The sequence below is a fragment of the Dendrobates tinctorius genome, unplaced genomic scaffold (assembly GCF_039654945.1).
Source record: "Dendrobates tinctorius isolate UK_male_01 unplaced genomic scaffold, ASM3965494v1 ptg000060l, whole genome shotgun sequence".
Classification (NCBI taxonomy): Eukaryota; Metazoa; Chordata; class Amphibia; order Anura; family Dendrobatidae; genus Dendrobates; species Dendrobates tinctorius.
Genome location: NW_027361728.1, coordinates 11,120,069 through 11,140,000, shown reverse-complemented (window position 1 = coordinate 11,140,000; position 19,932 = coordinate 11,120,069). Strand labels below are relative to the sequence as shown.

The 19,932-nt window shown below is 44.0% G+C and overlaps 1 protein-coding gene across 2 annotated transcripts in view; it reads left to right on the top strand.

Moving 5' to 3' along the window:
* The window catches only part of ATP13A3 (ATPase 13A3), a 192,748-nt gene that overhangs the window by 129,462 nt on the left and 43,354 nt on the right, over positions 1 to 19,932 (top strand). For both annotated transcript variants that reach the window (XM_073578686.1, XM_073578684.1), the window contains exons 16-18: positions 2,776 to 2,892; positions 3,135 to 3,152; positions 18,057 to 18,210. In XM_073578686.1, coding sequence (XP_073434787.1) covers positions 2,776 to 2,892; positions 3,135 to 3,152; positions 18,057 to 18,210 — 289 coding nt within the window. The remainder of the gene's footprint in view (positions 1 to 2,775; positions 2,893 to 3,134; positions 3,153 to 18,056; positions 18,211 to 19,932) is intronic.

The window sequence follows — 19,932 nt, the reverse complement described above, 5'->3', positions numbered from 1 at the left end:
TCTATATATATATATATATATATCTATCTCTATATATATATATATATATATCTATCTCTATATATATATATATATATATCTATCTCTATATATATATATATATATATCTATCTCTATATATATATATATATATATCTATCTCTATATATATATATATATATATCTATCTCTATATATATATATATATATATCTATCTCTATATATATATATATATATATATCTATCTCTATATATATATATATATATATATCTATCTCTATATATATATCTATCTCCATAGCTGAGTGTAGAGCCCCGCCCACTCCGCATAGCCACATCATCCCTAATATTCCACATCATCCCATCAGCCAGAGCCACCGGACAACTCTCCCTAATATCCAACATCATCCTGTCACAGCCGGCAGGCTATTACCCCTAATATCCCACATCATCCCGTCAGCCAGAGCCACTGGACTACTACCCCTAATATCCCACATCATCCCGTCAGCCTGGCGTCAGAACCAGAGCACTGAGTGGAACGGTCCTAACTTCCATATCGGGGATCCCTTTGAGAAGCCTGGCGTCAGAACCAAAGCGCTGAGTGGATTTGCCCTGACTTCCATACCAATGATCCGTTTAGTAGAACCCTGGGGTCAGAATCAAAGCGCTGAGGGATTTGCCCTAACTTCCATGCAGGAGATCCCTTTAAGAGAGCCTGGGGTCAGTACCAAATCGCAGAGTGGATTTGCCTTAAATTCCATTCCCATAATCCCCTGGGGTCAGAACCAGAGAGCTGAGTGGAACGGTCCTAACTTCCATACTGGGGATCCCTTTAAGAGAGGCCTGGGGTCAAAACCAAAGCGCTGGATGGATTTGCTCTGACTTCCATACTAATGATCCCTTTAAGAGGGAAGATGTGCCTATAGTGTTATAAATGATGTTGATATGGCACACAGAATGCGTGTGTCGTCATCTCATCTTAATTGTTCTGCTTCCAAATTGAATGTGGGGTCTTACGGCCGGAGATATCGGGACAAATACAAGCAATTGTCTCTCAAATGATTTCTGATTTATTTCCAGAAGTGTACAACATTTTATAGCAAAAATCGAGCTGTCTCATTGCATTACATCATGGGTTCTTTCCAAATTACTGATTCCCCAAATAGCAAATTATTATTGATCTCATATGATCTCATATGTCCTATATCTACTATGTAATCATTATGCAACTGATTATTGTTTCTGGCCTAGCCTAACCCAGTTTCGATGAGACTAGGTGGATACAGAAATAAGTCTTAGAGAACCAGAAATATCTTAAAGCTACATGATTCTAATTTTCAGCAAAACGTCCATATAGTGGTATAATTTTTGATTCTTATATATATTCATATGCCATATATTCTCCCCTTAACAATAGGATGGAGGATGTATGATGTGTATATGGGCATAGGATGGGGGATTCATTTGTCATGTGCTCTCTGCTACTTTTTGGGGGGCAGACAATGGCTGGGAGCTTATGTTCCCAGGAATGCTAGATTTTTCTCACCATGTCCGTGTCTGCTGAGGTGTTGTCAAGTGTGAAAACTTACTCATAGCAACCAATCACAGCTCAGCTTCTTTTGAACAGCTCTGGTGAAATGAAAGATGCTTCGTGATTGGTTGGTGACACACACATACATACATTCTGTATGTATATATATATATATAGTTAAAAAATATATGTTAACCATGTGCAGAGAGTGCTAGTGATTTAAAAAAAATGTGATAGATAGCAGCATAAGTTGTTTAGTATTCAGTTACAATTCTCCAAATATCCTGCAGAACAATAACATCCCAGAAGAGCAGGCTTTAAATCTGCCAATCGGTCATGCATTTTGCTCCCTAACTCAAAATATTAGGAACAACAAACGTGTTACTGCCAAGTATACAATTTGCCAGTTCCACCCACACTCCAAATAAACGTGCTCTGCCTCACTCATTACAAGTGAATTTAGAAAGGCCGAGCACGTCTCTAGTTTGCATGTGATCACACGTATTCAAATTGTATGCTTAGTCACATGATCGCTTGTTTTCACGGGTAAAACCTGACGGCGTGCTGACTGCATGCTGGCAGGATTACTGTCATATAGTGATTTCAGACTTAGAAGAATGGACAACCCTTTTAACTTTCAATGTTAGGAATAACCCTTTAAGGTATCGCTTATAGTGTTGGTGATTTTCAACTTTTTGATCAATGGGAGTACAACCATTGGAACTCTCACCGATTCTGAGAATGGCGCACTGAAATCGCTCTTCAAAATAAAGCAGTGGCCGCTCTAGTTATTGCCTTTAGTATTGACTAAGTGTAATGGGGGTCTCTGTGGTCTGATCAGTTATTGCCTATTCTGTAGATTGGTGGTAATGTTGAATTTTGGCAATAACCCCTTAATGATCCTGCACTGTTCTTACATCGCTGGTCCTCATCCACCTGTATAATCTGACCCCACATCACTATGCTGCTCCATCTTGGTGGCTGTTACATTTCCGTCTTCATGTACAGCGGATTATGAGATAGTAGCACTAACGTAAGGCAGTATAGTGCAGCTTTTTGGGTTTCCAGTGTTGAGCAATATTATAGTGTAGACTTGAATCTAAAACTAGAATGATATCTTTAGAATTTTTAGTAACCAGCCTACATTATGTGCACATTTATGAGGTGTGTAACTAATACCCTCGGGTGCAGACTAAATAGACGTTACACTTTTGTAAATGAAATCATTACTCTAACCTGTCAATGTCCTGTATTTTGTGCTTAGATTCTGGAGGAAGCCACAGAAGAAGAGACCGCCCTTCACAACAAGATGATGCCAACTGTTGTCAAACCTCCAAAACAGCCTGCCTGTGAGCACAAGCCTGCCGACAGCGAGGAGATGGTACGGGGGGGGCTTACCCGGTTTCTGTTGTGTCCTCATATGGCAGCGTTCAAGTGCCATTGAAGCCTTTTCAATCTAGTATTCACAAGAAGGTTTCCATGTTCCCTGTGGATTTCACTGCAGATATTTATTTCTCCATTTAGGCACAATGATTTAAAGCTGCTTATTCCCACACATGTATCTATTGTTATCAGATAATCACATTTTTCATTCCTCTCAAAGTCTTATTTTTTCTTTTCCAGGAACTGTTCGAATTACAGGTAAATATTGTCATGTCTTCACATTTACTGCTTTAAATAGAATGTTATTCTCCATCCCCCTTTGCTGGATTCCTGAGAAACTGGCGTATAAATACTTATGCAAATGTGGCGTTAAGTGCTCTGAGCGTGACTGAGCACTTCCTGAGCTGTTGTTTCCCTGCCTAGCGCCAGCACCATAAGCTTTCTTGCTTGTCTAATTTCCTTGCCTGGCATGGAAGTTACAGTTCCGACCCAAAGGAACCGTTAAATGCCTAGTCACATTGTAACATTGCAATCTGGAGCTTTTGCTTTAGGCTGGATTCACACATGACTTATTTGTTGTAGAAACTGCTCTGAAATTCTGCAATAATGTAAAGCACAATGATGACATTAGAAATCTGCCTCTGATTCTCACGCTATGTTTGTGCAGAGGTTTTTTTTGAGGCATTCAGAAAACTGTATTTTCAAGCGGAAACCGCTTCAGGAAACTCACATTTTTTGGAGGAGGTTTTCTTTTTTGTGAAGCATTCTTTGCAGCTTAATGTTTGCGTTAGTTGGTGCAGTTTCTGTCAAAATCACTTTTTTAAGGTTTTAACATTTTATTAACGCATCAGATTGTAGAAATTATTATTACCATATATACTCAAGTATAAGTCGACCCGAGTAATTTTGCCACAAAAAACTGGGAAAAGTTATTGACTCGACTATAAGCCTAGGGTGGAAAATGCAGCAGCTACTGGTAAATTTCAAAAATAAAAATAGATACAAATAAAAGTAAAATTAATTGAGACATCAGTAGGTTAAATGTTTTTGAATTATCCATATTGAATCAGGAGCCCCATATAATGCCCCATATCGTTCACGATGACCCCATAAGATGCTCCATACAAAATACACCCCATGTAATGCTGCACAAAGGTTAATAATTGCCTCATAAGATGCTCCATAGAATAATATGCCCCATATGCTGCTCCATAAAAGTTATAGCCCCATAAGATATTCCATATATTATGCCCCATATGCTGCCCCATAAGACGCTCCATATGCTGCCCCATAAAATGCTCTATATATTATGCCCCATATGCTGCCCCATAAGATGCCTTATTTACTGCTCCATAGATTATGCCCCATATGCTGCTGCACATATTGTGCCCAATATGCTGCTCCATATATGCTGCCCCATAAGATGCTCCATAGATTACGGTATGCCCCATATGCTGCTCCGAATGGTTATGGCCCCATATGCTGCTGCAAATAATAAAAAAAAAGACATGCTCGCCTCTCGCCGTTGGTGGCCAGGTGCCGGTGTCCTGAGCTGGTGGGGACACTGGCGCGCTATGGGGGCCAGGTGCCGGTGTCACCGCTGGCTCAGGGCCCCGGCACCTGCGATATTTACCTGTCTCCGTTCCACCAATGCGCGCCGCTCTGTCTTCCGGGTCCCTCTGTCAGTGATCAGGCAGAGGGTGCGGCACACACTATGTAATCACGCCCCCTGACCTGAACATCAGGACGCGGAGGACAGAGCAGTGCGCAGCGGTGGAACAGGGACAGGTGAATATCGCATATACTTACCCCCTCCTGGCGCGGTCTCTGCAAGCCCCTGCTTCTCCCACGGTCTCCAGCAGCTATTCCTTCAGCAGTCACGTGGCACCGCTCATTAAAGTCATGAATATGTGCATATTCATGACTTTAATGAGCGGTACCACATGACCGCTGAAGGAAGGGAGACTGTGGGAGAAGCAGGGGGGCTGCAGAGACCGCGCCGGGGGGGTAAGTATGATCTGACTCCCCCACCGAGCCCCGTATATGACTCGCGTATAAGCCTAGAGGGGGGGGGGGGACTTTTAGCCTTTAAAAAAAAATGGTTGAAAATCTTGGCTTATACTCGAGTACATACAGTATTCCAAGATTTAGTGATTAAAATGTTTTGTTTTTTTTGTGGGATAACCCCTTTTAAGAAAAAAATTTAAAAAAAAAAGCTCAAAAACTCAGGAAAGTGATTTTCCAATGGAAATGACTAGGAAAAGTTTTCCAAGCAGTTAGAAGATTATGTGGCAGAGGATCCACTCACAAAAACTAACACCAACAAGGCATTCACTCATAGTCTAAACATGCGGTGGCTTTATGAACCTGGAGCATATCCTGTCTGTTGTGTGAATGCTGCATTGTCCCTGCAGATGATATTTACTGCAGTGAATGAAATCTGCCACTAAATTCTGCAAAATCCATATCCATTCATGTGTGGCTGTTTAGGCTGGGTTCACAGTGTGATTTCTGTGTTTGCTCATGTCCCCACAGAGGAAAAACTGCACTGTCAGGTCTCTGGTAAGGTCCCCACTCATTCAGTTCAGAGGACTAGTCTTCAACCCCTTTACCCCCAAGGGTGGTTTGCACGTTAATGACCGGACCAATTTTTACAATTCTGACCACTGTTCCTTTATGAGGTAATAACTCTGGAATGCTTCCATGGATCCTGGTGATTCTGACGTTTATTTTCGCGTGACATATTGTACTTCATGTTAGTGGTAAAATTTCATTGATTATAACTTGCGTTTATTTGTGGAAAAAAAAAGGAAATTTGGCGAAAATTTTGAAAGTTTCGCTATTTTCCAACTTTGAACTTTTATGCCCTTAAATCACAGAGATATGGCACACAAAAAACATAATAAATAACATTTCCCATACTGTATATTTACTTTACATCAGCATAATTTTGGGACCAAAATTTTTTTTTGTTAGGAAGTTATAAGGATTAAAAGTTGACTAGCGATTTCTCATTTTTGCATCACCATTTTATTTTTACGGACCACATCACATTTGAAGTCACTTTGGTGGGTCTATATGATAGAAAATACCCAAAAGTGACACCATTCTAAAATCTGCACCCTTCAAGGTGCTCAAAACCACATTCAAGAAGTGTATTAACCCTTCAGGTGCATCACAGGAATTTTTTGAATGTTTAAAAAAAATGAACATTTAACTTTTTTTCACAAAAAATTACTTCAGGTCCAATTTTTTTTTTTTATTTTACCAAGGGTAACAGGAGAAATTAAACGCAAAAGTTATTGTGCAATTTGTCCTGAGTACGCTGATACCTGATATGTGGGGGGAACCACTGTTTCGGCGCATGGCAGGGCTCAGAAGGGAAGGAGTGCCGTTTTACTTTTTCAAAGCAAAATTGGCTGGAATTCAGATCGGAAGCCATGTCACGTTTGGAGAGCCCCTGATGTGCCTATACAGTGGAAACCCCCCCCAGAAGTGACCCCATTTTGGAAACTAGACCCCCCCAAGGAACTTATCTAGATGTGTGGTGAGAACTTTGAACCCCCAAGGGCTTCACAGAAGTTTATAACGTACAGCCGTACAATTATAAAATCATATTTTTTCCACAAAAATGATCTTTTCACCCCCGATCTTTATTTTCCCAAGGGTAACAGGACCCCAAAAGTTATTGTGCATTTTGTCCTGAGTACTCTGATACCCCACATGTGGGGGTAAACCACTATTTGGGTGCATGGCAGAGCTCGGAAGGGAAGCAGCGCCATTTTACTTTTTTGGCTGGAATTGGGAACGGACGCCATGCCGCGTTTGTGCCTAAACAGTGGAAACCCCCCCCACAAATGACATCATTTTGGAAACTAGACCCCCCCCCCCCCCCCCAAAGAACTTATCTAGATGTGTTTGAGCACTTCGAACCCCCAAGGGCTTAACAGAAGTTTATAACGCTCGGGCGTGAAAATAAAAAAAATCATATTTTTTCCACAAACACGATCTTTTAGTCCCCAATTTTTTTTTTATTTTGCCAAGGGTAACGGGAGAAACTGTACCCCAAAAGTTGTTGTTCAATTTGTCCTGAGTACACTAATACCCCATATATGGGAGAAAGCTGCTGTATGGGCACACGTCGGGGCTTGGAAGGGAAGTAGTGATGTTTTGGAATGCAGATTTTGATGGAATGGTCTGCGGGTGTCATGTCGCGTTTGGAGAGCCTATGATGTGCCTAAACTGTTGGAACTCCCCACAAGTGACCCCATTTTGAAAACTAAACCCCCAAGGAACTTATCTAGATGTGTGGTAAGCACTTTGAACCCCCAAGTGCTTCACAGAAGTTTATAACGCCTGGGCATGAAAATAAAAAAAATCATATTTTTTTCCCCACAAAAATGATATTTTTGCCCCCAATTTTTTATTTTCCCAAGGGTAACCGGAGAAATTGGACCCCAAAAGTTGTTTTGCAATTTGTTCTGAGTACGCTGATACCCTATATGTGGGGGCAAAACACTGTTTGGGCGCATGGCAGAGCTTGAAAGGGAAGGAGCACCATTTGACTTTTTCAACGCAGAATTGGCTGGAATTGAGATCAGACGCCATGTTGCGTTTGGAGAGCACCTGATGTGCCTAAACAGTGGAAACCCCCTAATTCTAACTCCAACCCTAACCCCAACACACCCCTAATCCTAATCTCAGCCCTAGCCCTAATGGGAAAATGGAAATACATTTTTATTTTTTTATTTTTTATTTTTTTACTATTTTTCCCTAACTTAGGGGGTGATAAAGGGGGGTTTGATTTACTATTTATGTGAAAATGAGGATGAGTGACCTCATGGAGATCAACATCCAACACTGCGGAGACGCCATCACATGTTTCTCAACGCAGTGATGCTAGAGCAATGCCCCCCTCCCTTATGGGAAATATGCAAAAACTATTTTATATATAAAATTGTTTTCATTGCATAAAAGTGACAAAACATGAAAAAACTACAGAAATGAGGTATCGATGTAATCGTACTGACCCGAAGAATGAAACCGCTTTATCAATTTTACCACAAGCGGAACGGTGTAAACGCACCCCCCAAAAGAAATTCATGAAATGCTGGTTTTTGTTCATTCTGCGTCACAAAAATTGGAATAAAAAGCAATCAAAAAATGTCACGTGCCCGAAAATGTTACCAATAAAAACGTCACGCCCCCTCCGTGACAGCCCCTGACACATAATGCCGGGTGTCAGCTGTGATCAGCTTACACCCGGCCGTGATCAGCTGCACCCCCCCCACCCCTCGGGAGCGCCGCTGATCACTATGACGAACTATCCCGTCCCCGGTCATAGGGTCCCGGGTCCCATGGACGGGATAGTACGTCAGATGTCAAGAAGGGGTTAACAGCAAGGCTACATTCCGATAACACAAACTGTCATTGAAAAATTTAGCTTGAAGACAAAAATAAGGGCAGCACGGTGGGTCAGTGGTTAGCACTGCAGCCTTGCAGCGATGGGGTCCTGGGTTCAAATCCCACCAAGGACAACATCTGCAAGGGGTTTGTATGTTCTCCCAGTGTTTGCGTGGGTTTCCTCTTGGTTCTCCGGTTTCCTCCCACGCTCCAAAAACATACTGATAGGGAATCTAGATTGTGAGCCCCATTGGGGACAGTGATGATAATGTGTGCAAATTGTAAAGCGCTGCGGAATGTTAGTGCTATATAAAAATAAAGATTATTATTAAGGTACCGTAATTTGTAAAAGGAATGAAAAAAGTTACAATGCCCATTTTATCCAATAGATGGCTGTATTTTTTTTTTCTTTTTCAAGATTTACAAATTAGCACATCTTAAAGGTTTTCATAAAAGGATCCAACTTTCATTCTAGTATCTTTTTTTTTTTTATTTTTTTTTTTTTTTTATATACTATTTGTATGCACAAAGAAATGCATAAAAATATTAAAATTTGCGAGTCTTCAGTGGTTGATGCCTTTTAACTAGGGATGATCGAATAGCTTCAGTCCTTTTCCAACTAGCTATAGCGCTTACTGAAGAGCTGCAACGGGAACCTGGATACCTGGAGTGCTCCTGATACCCAGCTGTTCGGCTCCGCAGCTGCATGTGTCGCTGCCGTGTGACAGTCACAGCACATGCATGGAGAGCCTGTTTGTTGAATAACAAAACTGTTTTGAATGACTTGATCTACCTCATAGTGTACTGGAAAGCGGGAAAAAAATTCCAAGTGCGGCGAAATTGCAAGAAAAAGCAATTTCACCATATTCACTATACATATATAGTACGAGTACGCAGATACTAACACTATATATGTATGTATTTTGCTTCTATGATTTTTAGACTAGATACAATGATTTGATCCCCCTTTATTGCATATCATACATTTTTTTGATTTTTGTTCTTGCTACGCTGTTTACTAATCAGATTAATTTACTTTGTATTTTGATATTGGACTTATCAAGCACAACGATACTAAATGTGTTTTTTTTTTTTTTTTTGTTTGTCTTGTTTTTTTTTGTAAGGGGACTCGAAGCTGTGATCATGTGATTGCAGTGCTACAGCATTGCTGTGTCTAGAGAAAATCACAATCTATTAACGCCAGCCACGGGCCAGCTTTCACGGAATGATCATAATGACAGGCACTGGAGTCTTCAGTAGACCCCCAGCTGTCCTGACAATCCCATCATGGGTGCACTGATGGGAGCATGGAAGAACACATGCTCCTATTGGCATGTGTTAAATGCCACTGTCAGAGATTGACTGCAGGGTTTAACTGGTTAAAAGCGGCGGGCAGAGCTCCTCTTCACCCACGGCTGTTAGAGGCACATGATGGCTGATTACATCAGCCGCCGTGTGCGGTGAAAGATGAGGGCTTGGCTTACGAGTCAGATGAATGGTTTATTCTGCTTGCCACGTGACCCGTTCTGTCCTAGCAAAGTGACACATCTCTGCAATCTCATGCACGCGTTTCTTGCAGATTTGAAGCTTTTTCAGGTCTGCAGTATATGTCAATTCTTTCAGTGATTTTACAGGATTTTTCACCTATTCTAATGAATGGGAAAAACACATCAAAGATCCTCAAAAAATCATGCAGTGATTTTGATGCCTAAATGTCTGCAACTAATACTTAATGTGTGCACATACCCTTACCATGGAAATATGTTCCCGCATTTAGAATTTTCCATAAGATATCCTACTATCCTGAACGCAGTTAAAAAAGGGGCAGCAGTATTTGCCTGCCCAGGTCTCAGAACTAATGCACTTGTCAGGATGCAGAAAACCCATTTAGTAAAGATGGCTGCAACACAGGGGCAAATAGTCAGAAGACAGCCACTCACAGCCTACCAATTCATGGAGGGAGTGATTGCTTAGTATTAAATTGCCCAAATGCTGTTTTATAGGGTGCAGGTCACACACAGGTAATGCAATGTCTGGCTTACAGCCTATTAGTAAGGCAAATACTATTAGATTGGACCATTTCATACTAAGCAATGACCCCCTCCATGTACTGTTAGGTTGTGAGTGGCTGTCTCATCAGTATTTTGCTCCTGTGTTGCCTCCCATCTTTACTACATGGCTTTGCTGCATCCTGACAGTGCATTAGTCCTGAGACCTGTGAAGGCAAACACTGCTTCCTTTTTTTTTGCTGTGTTAATTCTTGAATTTTTGGAGGATTTTTTTGCTCTTCTTTTTGTGGCTTTGCTTTTAATTTCAGATCTCATGGCCCCAGTCTGAATTTTGCCACACTTGGCAAAATAATCTGTCCAAGTATTAGCCAAAATCTGATATGCTGTGATTATTATTAAAGCAGTTTTTTTCCTCTGCTCACTTTGGATGTGTGAACCTTTTTCAGGCTGCTAATCCGCTTCAGAAGAAGTCATTCTTGTTTCTAGTGTTAATTTTCAGTTTGCAACATTAAAGAACAAGATGTTGTTTTCTTTCCTCCTGACTTACTAGATGGAGACCTTGATGTACTCCAGCTGTGGGGTGCAGATTAGGCTCGTGGACTGTCCTGCGATCACATCTGCAGCCTGAGTGTAAACTGTCCTTTACCACTAAGCCAGTGTCTAGGATTGCTCTCCTCCCGCTCAGAGCCTTTGTTTCTGTGAGGCTTATGTCCTGTTATAAGCAGCAATGTGATCTTACTGGTTACAGACCGCAGGCATGAGTGGGAGGCTGGTGACCTAATTGTGTAAACGCGCAGCTTTAGGAGAGGACCGATCCCTACATTAATAATAATGTCTTGGATGGCCACATGGTATTCACACAATTTATGCACTGTGGGGAGTATTCTAATAAAAGGTTTATTTTAAGACCCATTAGTAAGCAGTGAACTGAAAATCTGGACTGATTCCTTCTGTATGCTTAGCAATTACATTTAATTCAGATGTTTCTATCATTTTCCTCATTGGAGAACACTCGGTCACGGATACATCACTGTCCTGAGGATAGTAGCCGATCACAAGTGCTAGTCCTTGCTTGTAATTGTGGAGCTACATTTATTTTTGTTCTCACATTGCAGCTATAATATGCATCTAGCTTTCATCTCTTGTCATGCAAGATTTAGTTTGAAATGGAACTGTCGCCAGATGTCACAATATAAACTGCTGCCCGACCCACGGTGTTTCAGAGAAAACATACTTTGCAAAGCCGGCCAGGGTCAATGCATCTTGGAAGACTTGTCCAAGGGCGGCCCCCGGTGGTTTTCTCTTTCCCCCATGACTGCATCACGGAGAGAGGGATCCGCCCTCAGGAACAGTAAACCTACAGATGAAAAAGGCGGTACCTCTCTCCCACATCAGTTTGTTTCCTGTCCCTGACGGGGAACCTACAGCACGTACCTGCAGTCGACGCGGGATGCCGGGGACTGAACCAGTCCAGTAATAGGCAGTGGAGCTCCCTGCCTCGACTGAGTCGAGGCCTTGTGCTGGCTTCCCCCGGAACACCACAACCGGGGTCGGCGGGCCTTGAAGGTGAGTGGGGAGAGGCAGTGAAGATTGGAGCAAGTCTGCCAATCCCAGGAAAAAAAGGGGGATGCTGCCTCCTACGAGTAGTGGCGGCGGTCACTAAAGGAGGGGGCCCCCCGCCGAGCGCCGGGCCTGGAGCAGCCTGTGGAGGGTGTCGGCGGCCAACGGGAGCCGCAAGATACAGGGCCTGGGCTGCACCTCGGAGCGACCCGGAGGGGGGTGGCGGTGGCCACCGAGCTCCGCAAGGTACAGGGCCTCGGAGCGGTGGAGGGTGGTGGTGGCGGCGGCCACCGGGAGCCGCGAGAGACGGGGCCTCTGCAGGCGGGTGCAGAACGTTGGCCGGGCGCGCACAGGACGCTGGTAGGGCGCACGCAAGCACAGCGCAATTAAAGATGGGGCCGCAGTGCGCATGCACGGGTGGCCACTTCCGGCGGGGGCACAGGGACCGCTGGGTAGAGGGCGGCCCCAAGTTCAAAAAGGAGAGAAAAAAAAAAAAGCGCTCATATTTAAAACCACTAAAGGGGAAAAGTGATCACCATGAGCGAAAAGCAGAAAGAGAAGGAGACGCGGCGGCGGTCCCCGAAACAGGGGCCGCGGCAAACGCAGGAACAGCGCCAGCATTTACAGCGCCAGCGCAACTCTTCCCAGCAGCAGCAGCGGTCACGCAGGATCGCGGCGCAGCCAAAGCTCCACCATGGCAGCACAGCCAGAAGTGGATTCAGCAGTGGAAATAATCCCTACGCCCGAGTCGGTATCTCTCTTTCCACAAGGAGGGTGAGTGATCTCCGTGAATGCCCGCTCGCTACTGTGCGATTGTTAATTTTTTCTGTCTCAGGGGCGTAAATGCACAGCCAAATCCAAGCACATGGTATGTGCTATATGCACGGAGGAGCTACCCCCTGTGTGGGAGAAAAAGCTCTGTGTGGCGTGCATCGAGCAGACAATACAGGAAGAATCCCCGAGGTTTGCTTTAGATCTCAAAACACTAATAAGAACCCAGGTCGAAGACGCCCTTAAGGGCGTTAGAACCTCAAAGAAAAAACGTAGGTCCAGGCATAGATCGCCAGAGTACAGTGTTAGTGAGTCAGGAAGCGAACTACCTGACTCAAGTAACTCATCATCCTCCCAGTCCTCTTCATCCTCAGAAGGGGGACGTAGCTGCTTCCCCATTGAAGAAATGGACACCTTGGTAAAAGCGGTGAGGACAACTATGGGGCTGGTAGATGAACGCCCTAAGAAAACGGCCCAAGAGCTGATGTTCGGTGGGCTGGAACAAAAAAAAAGGGCTTTTCCGATCAATGAGAAAATCCACTCCCTAATTAAACGAGAGTGGAAAAAGCCAGACAAAGTCCTCCTAACACCCAAGAGGAAATACCCCTTTGACGACCCGGCCTGCTCCCTATGGAGTAAAACACCTAAATTAGATGTAGCGGTTGCAAAAGCTTCTAAAAAATTTGCCCTGCCCTTCAAAGACATGGGCACCCTGAAGGACCCAATGGGCAAAAAAGCACAAACTTTTTTTAAAAAATGCATGGGAGGCGGCAGCAGGGGGTCTAAAGCCAGCCATAGCCGCCACGCGCACGGCACGCGCCCTAATGGTCTGGCTGGATTACTTAGATTCACAAATAAAGGAAAAAGTCCCAAGAGAAACAATGCAAAGATCAGTTTCTGTAATGAAGGGGGCAGCAGCCTTCCTGGCGGATGCGTCAGAAGACTCGACCAGGCTGGCAACCAGAACAGCCGCCTTCTCGAATGCCGCAAGATGCGCCTTATGGCTGAAATGCTGGCCGGGAGACTTGCAGACAAAAAACAAATTGTGCGCAATCCCGTGCGAGTGGGAATTTTTATTTGGCCCAACGCTAGACGACATCCTGGACAAGGCAGGGGACAAGAAAATATCCTTTCCCGGGTTCCCTAGTCAGGCATACAAACGGCCTTTTCGGAACAGAAGGTTCATGCGAGGAAAGCCACCAAAAGGGAACAAAGAAGGATGGGAGCATAGGAGAAATAAAAATAAGGGCTTTATGTTTAACAACCCCCCTGACAACAAAAAGCCACAATGAAGGTACTCCCCGGGTCGGGGGAAGATTATCCTACTTCAGACCTGGGAAAAAATATGTGAGATTTCATGGATACTAAGTATAATAAAGGAAGGTCTAAGGCTAAAATTCAACACCCTCCCAAACAATTCTTTTGTGATAACGCCCCAAAGGACATCACACGAGCAGCTGGCTCTGCAGGAAGAAATCACGAATCTAAGGGAGAAGGACATATTACAAGAATTCCCCTACCAGGACAGAGGCAAAGGCTTCTACTCCCCTCTCTTCCTTCGCAGAAAGCTAGACGGATCGTACAGGGCGATCATAAATCTAAAAAGACTAAACCAGTTCCTGGAAATTCAGCACTTCAAAATGGTGACAATAAAATCTTGTGTAAAAATGCTTCCCCCATCTTGCTTCATGGCTGTATTAGACTTGAGACACACATATTACCATGTACCTATTCACAGAGACCATAGGAAATACCTCAGGGTGGCGTCGACGATCCAGGGGGAGATAAAACATTATCAGTTCAGAGCCCTCCCCTTCGTGCTAGCGATTGCTCCAAGGGTATTTACAAAGATAATGTCAGAAGTAATGGCCCACATAAGACAAAGCAAAACATCGTGATAGTCCCATACCTGGACGATCTCTTTGTAGTAGGTGTCACCTTTCACCACTGCAAACAGCAATTGGACATGGTCATGAGATCTCTACTGGGTCAAGGATGGATGCTGAATTTGCCCAAATCCATACTTGTACCAAGTCAGGTGCAGGAGTACTTGGGGATAATACTGGACTCAACCGAACAAAAATGTTATCTTCCACAGACGAAGATTCAAAAGATGACACAGATGGTGTCACAAATGATAGCTTCCGCAGTCACTACCCTGAGAAAAGCAATGTCTCTATTAGGGTCAATGACAGCCTGCATGCCAGCAGTACAGTGGGCACACAGCCATATGCGAGACTTACAGTGGGAAATATTAGACGCAGACGTTTCCCTACACGGCAATTTAGACAGGCAATTAGACATCTCACCAAACACAATACGTTCCTTAACATGGTGGACAGACCCAGCCAATCTAACCAAGGGGGATCCCTGGGGGTTACCAGCGACAAAGATCCTAACTATGGATGCAAGCCCCTGGGGGTGGGGTGCACATCTAGACAACCAGGTGGCGCATGGGCCCTGGACTCAGGGAAGAGAGTCAGCTTCCTCAAATATGAATGAGTTGCTGGCAGTAAAGCTAGCTCTCGTTCATTTTCTGGATTCACTTCGCTCCCAACATACAAGGGTCTTTTCAGACAACCAGGTAGTGGTAGCATATCTAAACCAGCAGGGGGGGACACCAGATGTCAAGCGCTGATGGAGGTAACAAAATCCATCTTTCACCTAGCAGAACACAATCTAGAATCCCTGACAGCCCTTCACATAAAAGGTTCGGAAAACCGAACAACAGACTTCTTAAGCAGAACACACCTAAAACGGGGAATGGGAACTAAGCCAGCCAGTCTTCAGCCAAATTGTGAAACTCTGGGGCCGGCCAGAGATACTTATTTGCCAACAGTCAGAACTGGAAGTTGGAAACCTTCTCCTCCATCGATCCTGGGGGGGGGGGCGGGGGGCAGTAGTTCTAGACGCCTTCACGATCCCCTGGGATTATCATCTGGCTTACGCCTTCCCTCCAATATCTCTCATCCCCTTAGTTCTGAGGAAAATACGGGGGGACAAGGCGACGGTAGTGGTAATAGCGCCCTTCTGGCCACGGAGAATAAGGTTCCCCTGGCTGAGAAGAATGTCCGTAACCGATCCCTGGGTTCTACCAGAAACTCCAGACCTCCTATCCCAGAGACCAGTGTATCACCCCCTTATAAAAAACTTACACATGACAGCTTGGCTTTTGAGAGAGAACTCCTAAGCAATAGGGGCTTCTCGTCAAACTTGGTATCCACGCCACTACAAAGCAGAAAGCCAGTAACCACTAAAGCGTATGGGAAAGTATGGAAAAAATTCATGTCAGTATCAAGCTTTGACCCAACGGGGGAAATCCCATTAGACAAAATTCTGGAATTCCTACAAAAGGGGTTAGCTACCAGCACCTTAAAAGTACAGGTGGCGGCCTTGGGAGCTTTGTATAACCATGACCTAGCCAAAAATAGGTGGGTTAGGAGTTTTATTAGAGCCTCAAGTGAATCCCGGCCGATCCCTCTACGTACCCCCCTCCCCCGGGATCTAAACCTAGTACTAAATGCACTAACCAAATCTCCCTTCGAACCCCTAGCGGAGGTTACCTTAAAAATATTGTCCCTTAAGACCTCCCTCCTCGTAGCCTTAACTTCTGCCTGCCGCATTAGTGATATGCAAGCTTTGTCTGCCCACTCACCCTTCATGCAAGTACTGGATGATAGGGTAATTCTTAGAACCGACCCAACATATCTCCCCAAGGTAGCGTCACAGTTTCATAGGACCCAGGAAATCTCCCTACCCTCCTTCTGTCCCAATCCCAAGAACAAAACAGAAGAGGTATTACACACTTTAGATGTAAAAAGGTGCCTGGTCCAATACTTGACAACCACGAGTGGGTTTAGGAAGGATAGGGCTCTGTTTTGTCTGCTTTCAGGGTTCGCGTAAGGGTCAAAAAGCATCAAAGGCCACGCTGGCGAGATGGATAAGAGAGGCCATCACCCTATCCTACTCCTTTGCAGGGCGGCCATCCCAGAGGACGTAAGGGCCCATTCAACCAGGGCAGTGGCGTCATCCTGGGTGGAGAAAGCGGCGCTTCAATAGACCAGATATGTAGAGCTGCCACTTGGTCTTCCCCCTCTACATTTTTCAAACATTACCGTCTAGACTTGACCTCCTCTTCAGATCTCACCTTTGGGAAAAGGGTTCTGGAGGCGGTGGTCCCTCCCTAGATGTACAATCTTTGTAATTCTCTCCGTGGTGCCGTCATGGGGGAAAGAGAAAATCGTAGTTACTTACCGATTACGGTATTTCTCTGATCCCATGACGGCACCCGTACATTCCCTCCCTTTCACACAGGTGTGCACATTAGAGTGAGTTAGCTTTAGTACTTAGCCACACCACGGTGCCTCTATTAAGTTTAATTTGATTAATTTTGGATTTTTTATAACCATTTGAGTTGCAGCTGAAAGTTCTGTGTAATGCTCTGTAAACCAACTGATATGGGAGAGAGGTACCGCCTTTTTCATCTGTCGGTTTCCTGTCCCTGAGGGCGGATCCCTCTCTCCGTGGTGCCGTCATGGGATCAGAGAAATACCGTTATTGGTAAGTAACTACGATTTTTCTCCGCCCCATGACTGACAGGTCTCTCCAATTGTGTGTCTAGGATAGTAGGGTGGGATTAAGCCACTGGCGACTCACGTTGGACAAGTAGTCAGATGGCTGGCTTGTCAAAGTACCGTATGTTAGTTCTGAAACAGCACAGCATTTCAGAAGTGAAACATGGTTGCATTAATGCTAGTGTCTGATTCATGCTGCCAGTAGTTTAGGCAGCATGAATCAGATGACAGGTTCCCTTTAAATAGATTTCTTAGACTTGACTTTGAAAATCCATGATAAGTGGCTGTATAGTCCTATAGTTCTCTTGCCTAATAGCTCCTCCTGGATTCCTAGAATGCTCATTATATTAGGAATAGACAGCCTTTTTGTCATGGATTTTCAAAATACGTACACCAGGTTCATTAGCTTAAAAGAGCTGTTTTAATAATCTATACAGTCTGTGTTGTGAAACCTGATGACTGATTCACTTTAAGACATTTGAGTGCCTTTTTCTGAGTGTGAAAGTATAAAGGTACCCATTCACCTTCGCTTTTGGCCAAACATCTGACTGCTTTCTCTTCTCATTCCTTCATGCATATTAATAGTTGGCCAAGCACTGATGTATTTACAATGGCGAGAGGAGGGCAAACCGCTGCCAGATACCCCTGGCACCTTCCTGTCGTCTTTGGGAGCAAAATGATTGGGTGTTAAATTTTGTATTGGGGCTTTAAACATGTTGCCATTTTGACATGTCCTCTTAGATGCTTAGGAAAGTACTTTACTATGGTGTTGGTCGTCTTGGGTTATGACCCTAAAACATGGATGTTATGAATGCTTGATTTGTTTTTCTCTGTTTCACCTGCAGACCTCTTATGAAATTGGAATTGTACGACAGTTTCCCTTCTCGTCAGCTCTGCAGCGAATGGCAGTAGTTGCCAAAGTACTTGGAGAAAAACGCATGGATGCCTATGTGAAGGGGGCCCCAGAAGTGGTAGCTGGCCTTTGCAGGCCAGAAACAGGTTAATACCAATTTATTTAATGAGCAAAACTGTAAAAATAGTGTATGGATGACTGCATGATGCATTTTACATAGACAAACATGGTCTTTACTGCAGGTTTTTTATCAGGTGATTAGCCCAGATAAACGCCTTGAATAAATTATCCTTTTAGATTTTGCTCATGTGATTAATAAACCCACCATGACCAGGTTTGTGTGTGTGTCAAAACTGCGTCTCGTCAGCTGCATGTTTTTTTTGGGATCACAACCACCTCATTGCCTAAAGTATCATGATAGTGCGAAACCACATAGAACATAAATTGTTGTGAATTCTTGGTGATTACTGAAGATAGTGGAGCTGGTCAGATTGAGAGTTCTCTTTCTGGGCTCCCTCTGATGGTTACTGGAGGTAGTGGAGCTGATCTGATTGACAGAGGCTTGCCACCTGATAATGAGGAAGACGATTGGAGATCTGGGGTTTCTGATTGCGATTTAAGACAGCTGACTCCCTCTATCCCTGCTGGTGATTTTCTTCCTGTGCCTCCTGAGGTCTGATGTCTCCTGCTCATTCCCTGCATGTTCAGCTAAGTGGTTCATTTGCTATTCTGTCTGGTTTTGTTTCTCTGCTTGGTGCGGGTCAGCTAGCTCCGGCTGGGGCTGTGCTGAATCACCGCCCATATGCTACTGCATGTGCCAGTTTTTTGTCCCCTTTTATATTGGTCTTTTTGCTTTGCTTTCAGAATATACCAGAGTGCTGATTGGTGATGGCGAAGTCGTGAGACTTCAGTGTTTTTGTGCATCAGACGTGTTGGACTTTTTGCAGGGTTTTTTGTGTGATTGCCGACAGTGTCTTTCCTGTCCTGTCTAGTCAATGTGGGCCCCATCGTTTTCTCAGTCTATTTTTCTGCCTATGTTTGTGTTTTCATCTTGTCTCACCGACAATATGTTTGGGGGCTGTCTATTTTGGGGTCTGCTCCGGGACACTTAAGATTTCCCCTTTCTTGTTTTAGGCTTAGTTAGCTCTCCGGCTGTGCCGAGGCGTCTAGGGCATCGTAGGTACTCTCCACGGCTACTGCTAGTTGTGTGGACAGGATCAGGGGTCTGCATCCGTTTAGTTACCAACCTCTGGTTTTCTGTGGTTTAGCCTGGCCTGCTATCCTCCTTGGTGACCCATTCATAACAATAAATATTGTCAAAATGATCCATCTTGGCAGTTGAGTTTGATGGCTTGGCGTTCTAGGACCTCCACTAATTTCTGGAAGTGACCCTTCTGTTCCTTATCAAGCCTGATCAGTGCCAATGAAACATATGAGAAAAGTTTCTAAACAAAATTGCCATCTTCAATTTCTCTTTGAATAAATTGTCAGGTTTCCAAAGTCTGTGACCAGTGCCAAAGGATGTAAAGCATTGTGTAGAGATCATTCATTGTTGGAAAACGTAGAGGCCGAAGATCACACACCAAGGTGTTCGTTGCTTTCACGTGAAGGGATGGGTGTGAAATATAACGTCATCGTTATTATATATTGTTTTTTTTCCCTGATGTGTCACTTGTATAACAGTAATAATTTTGTAATCTTTTTTTTTTTTTTTTTTTTTCTTTTGAGTTATCACTCAAGTGTAATACAAGTGCCTCATCTAGAACAGTGTTTCCCAAACTCCAGTCCTCAGGGCCCCCAACAGATCATGTTCTCAGGATTTTCTTAGTATTGCATGGGTTATGGAAATATCATCAAGGCATTAGGAA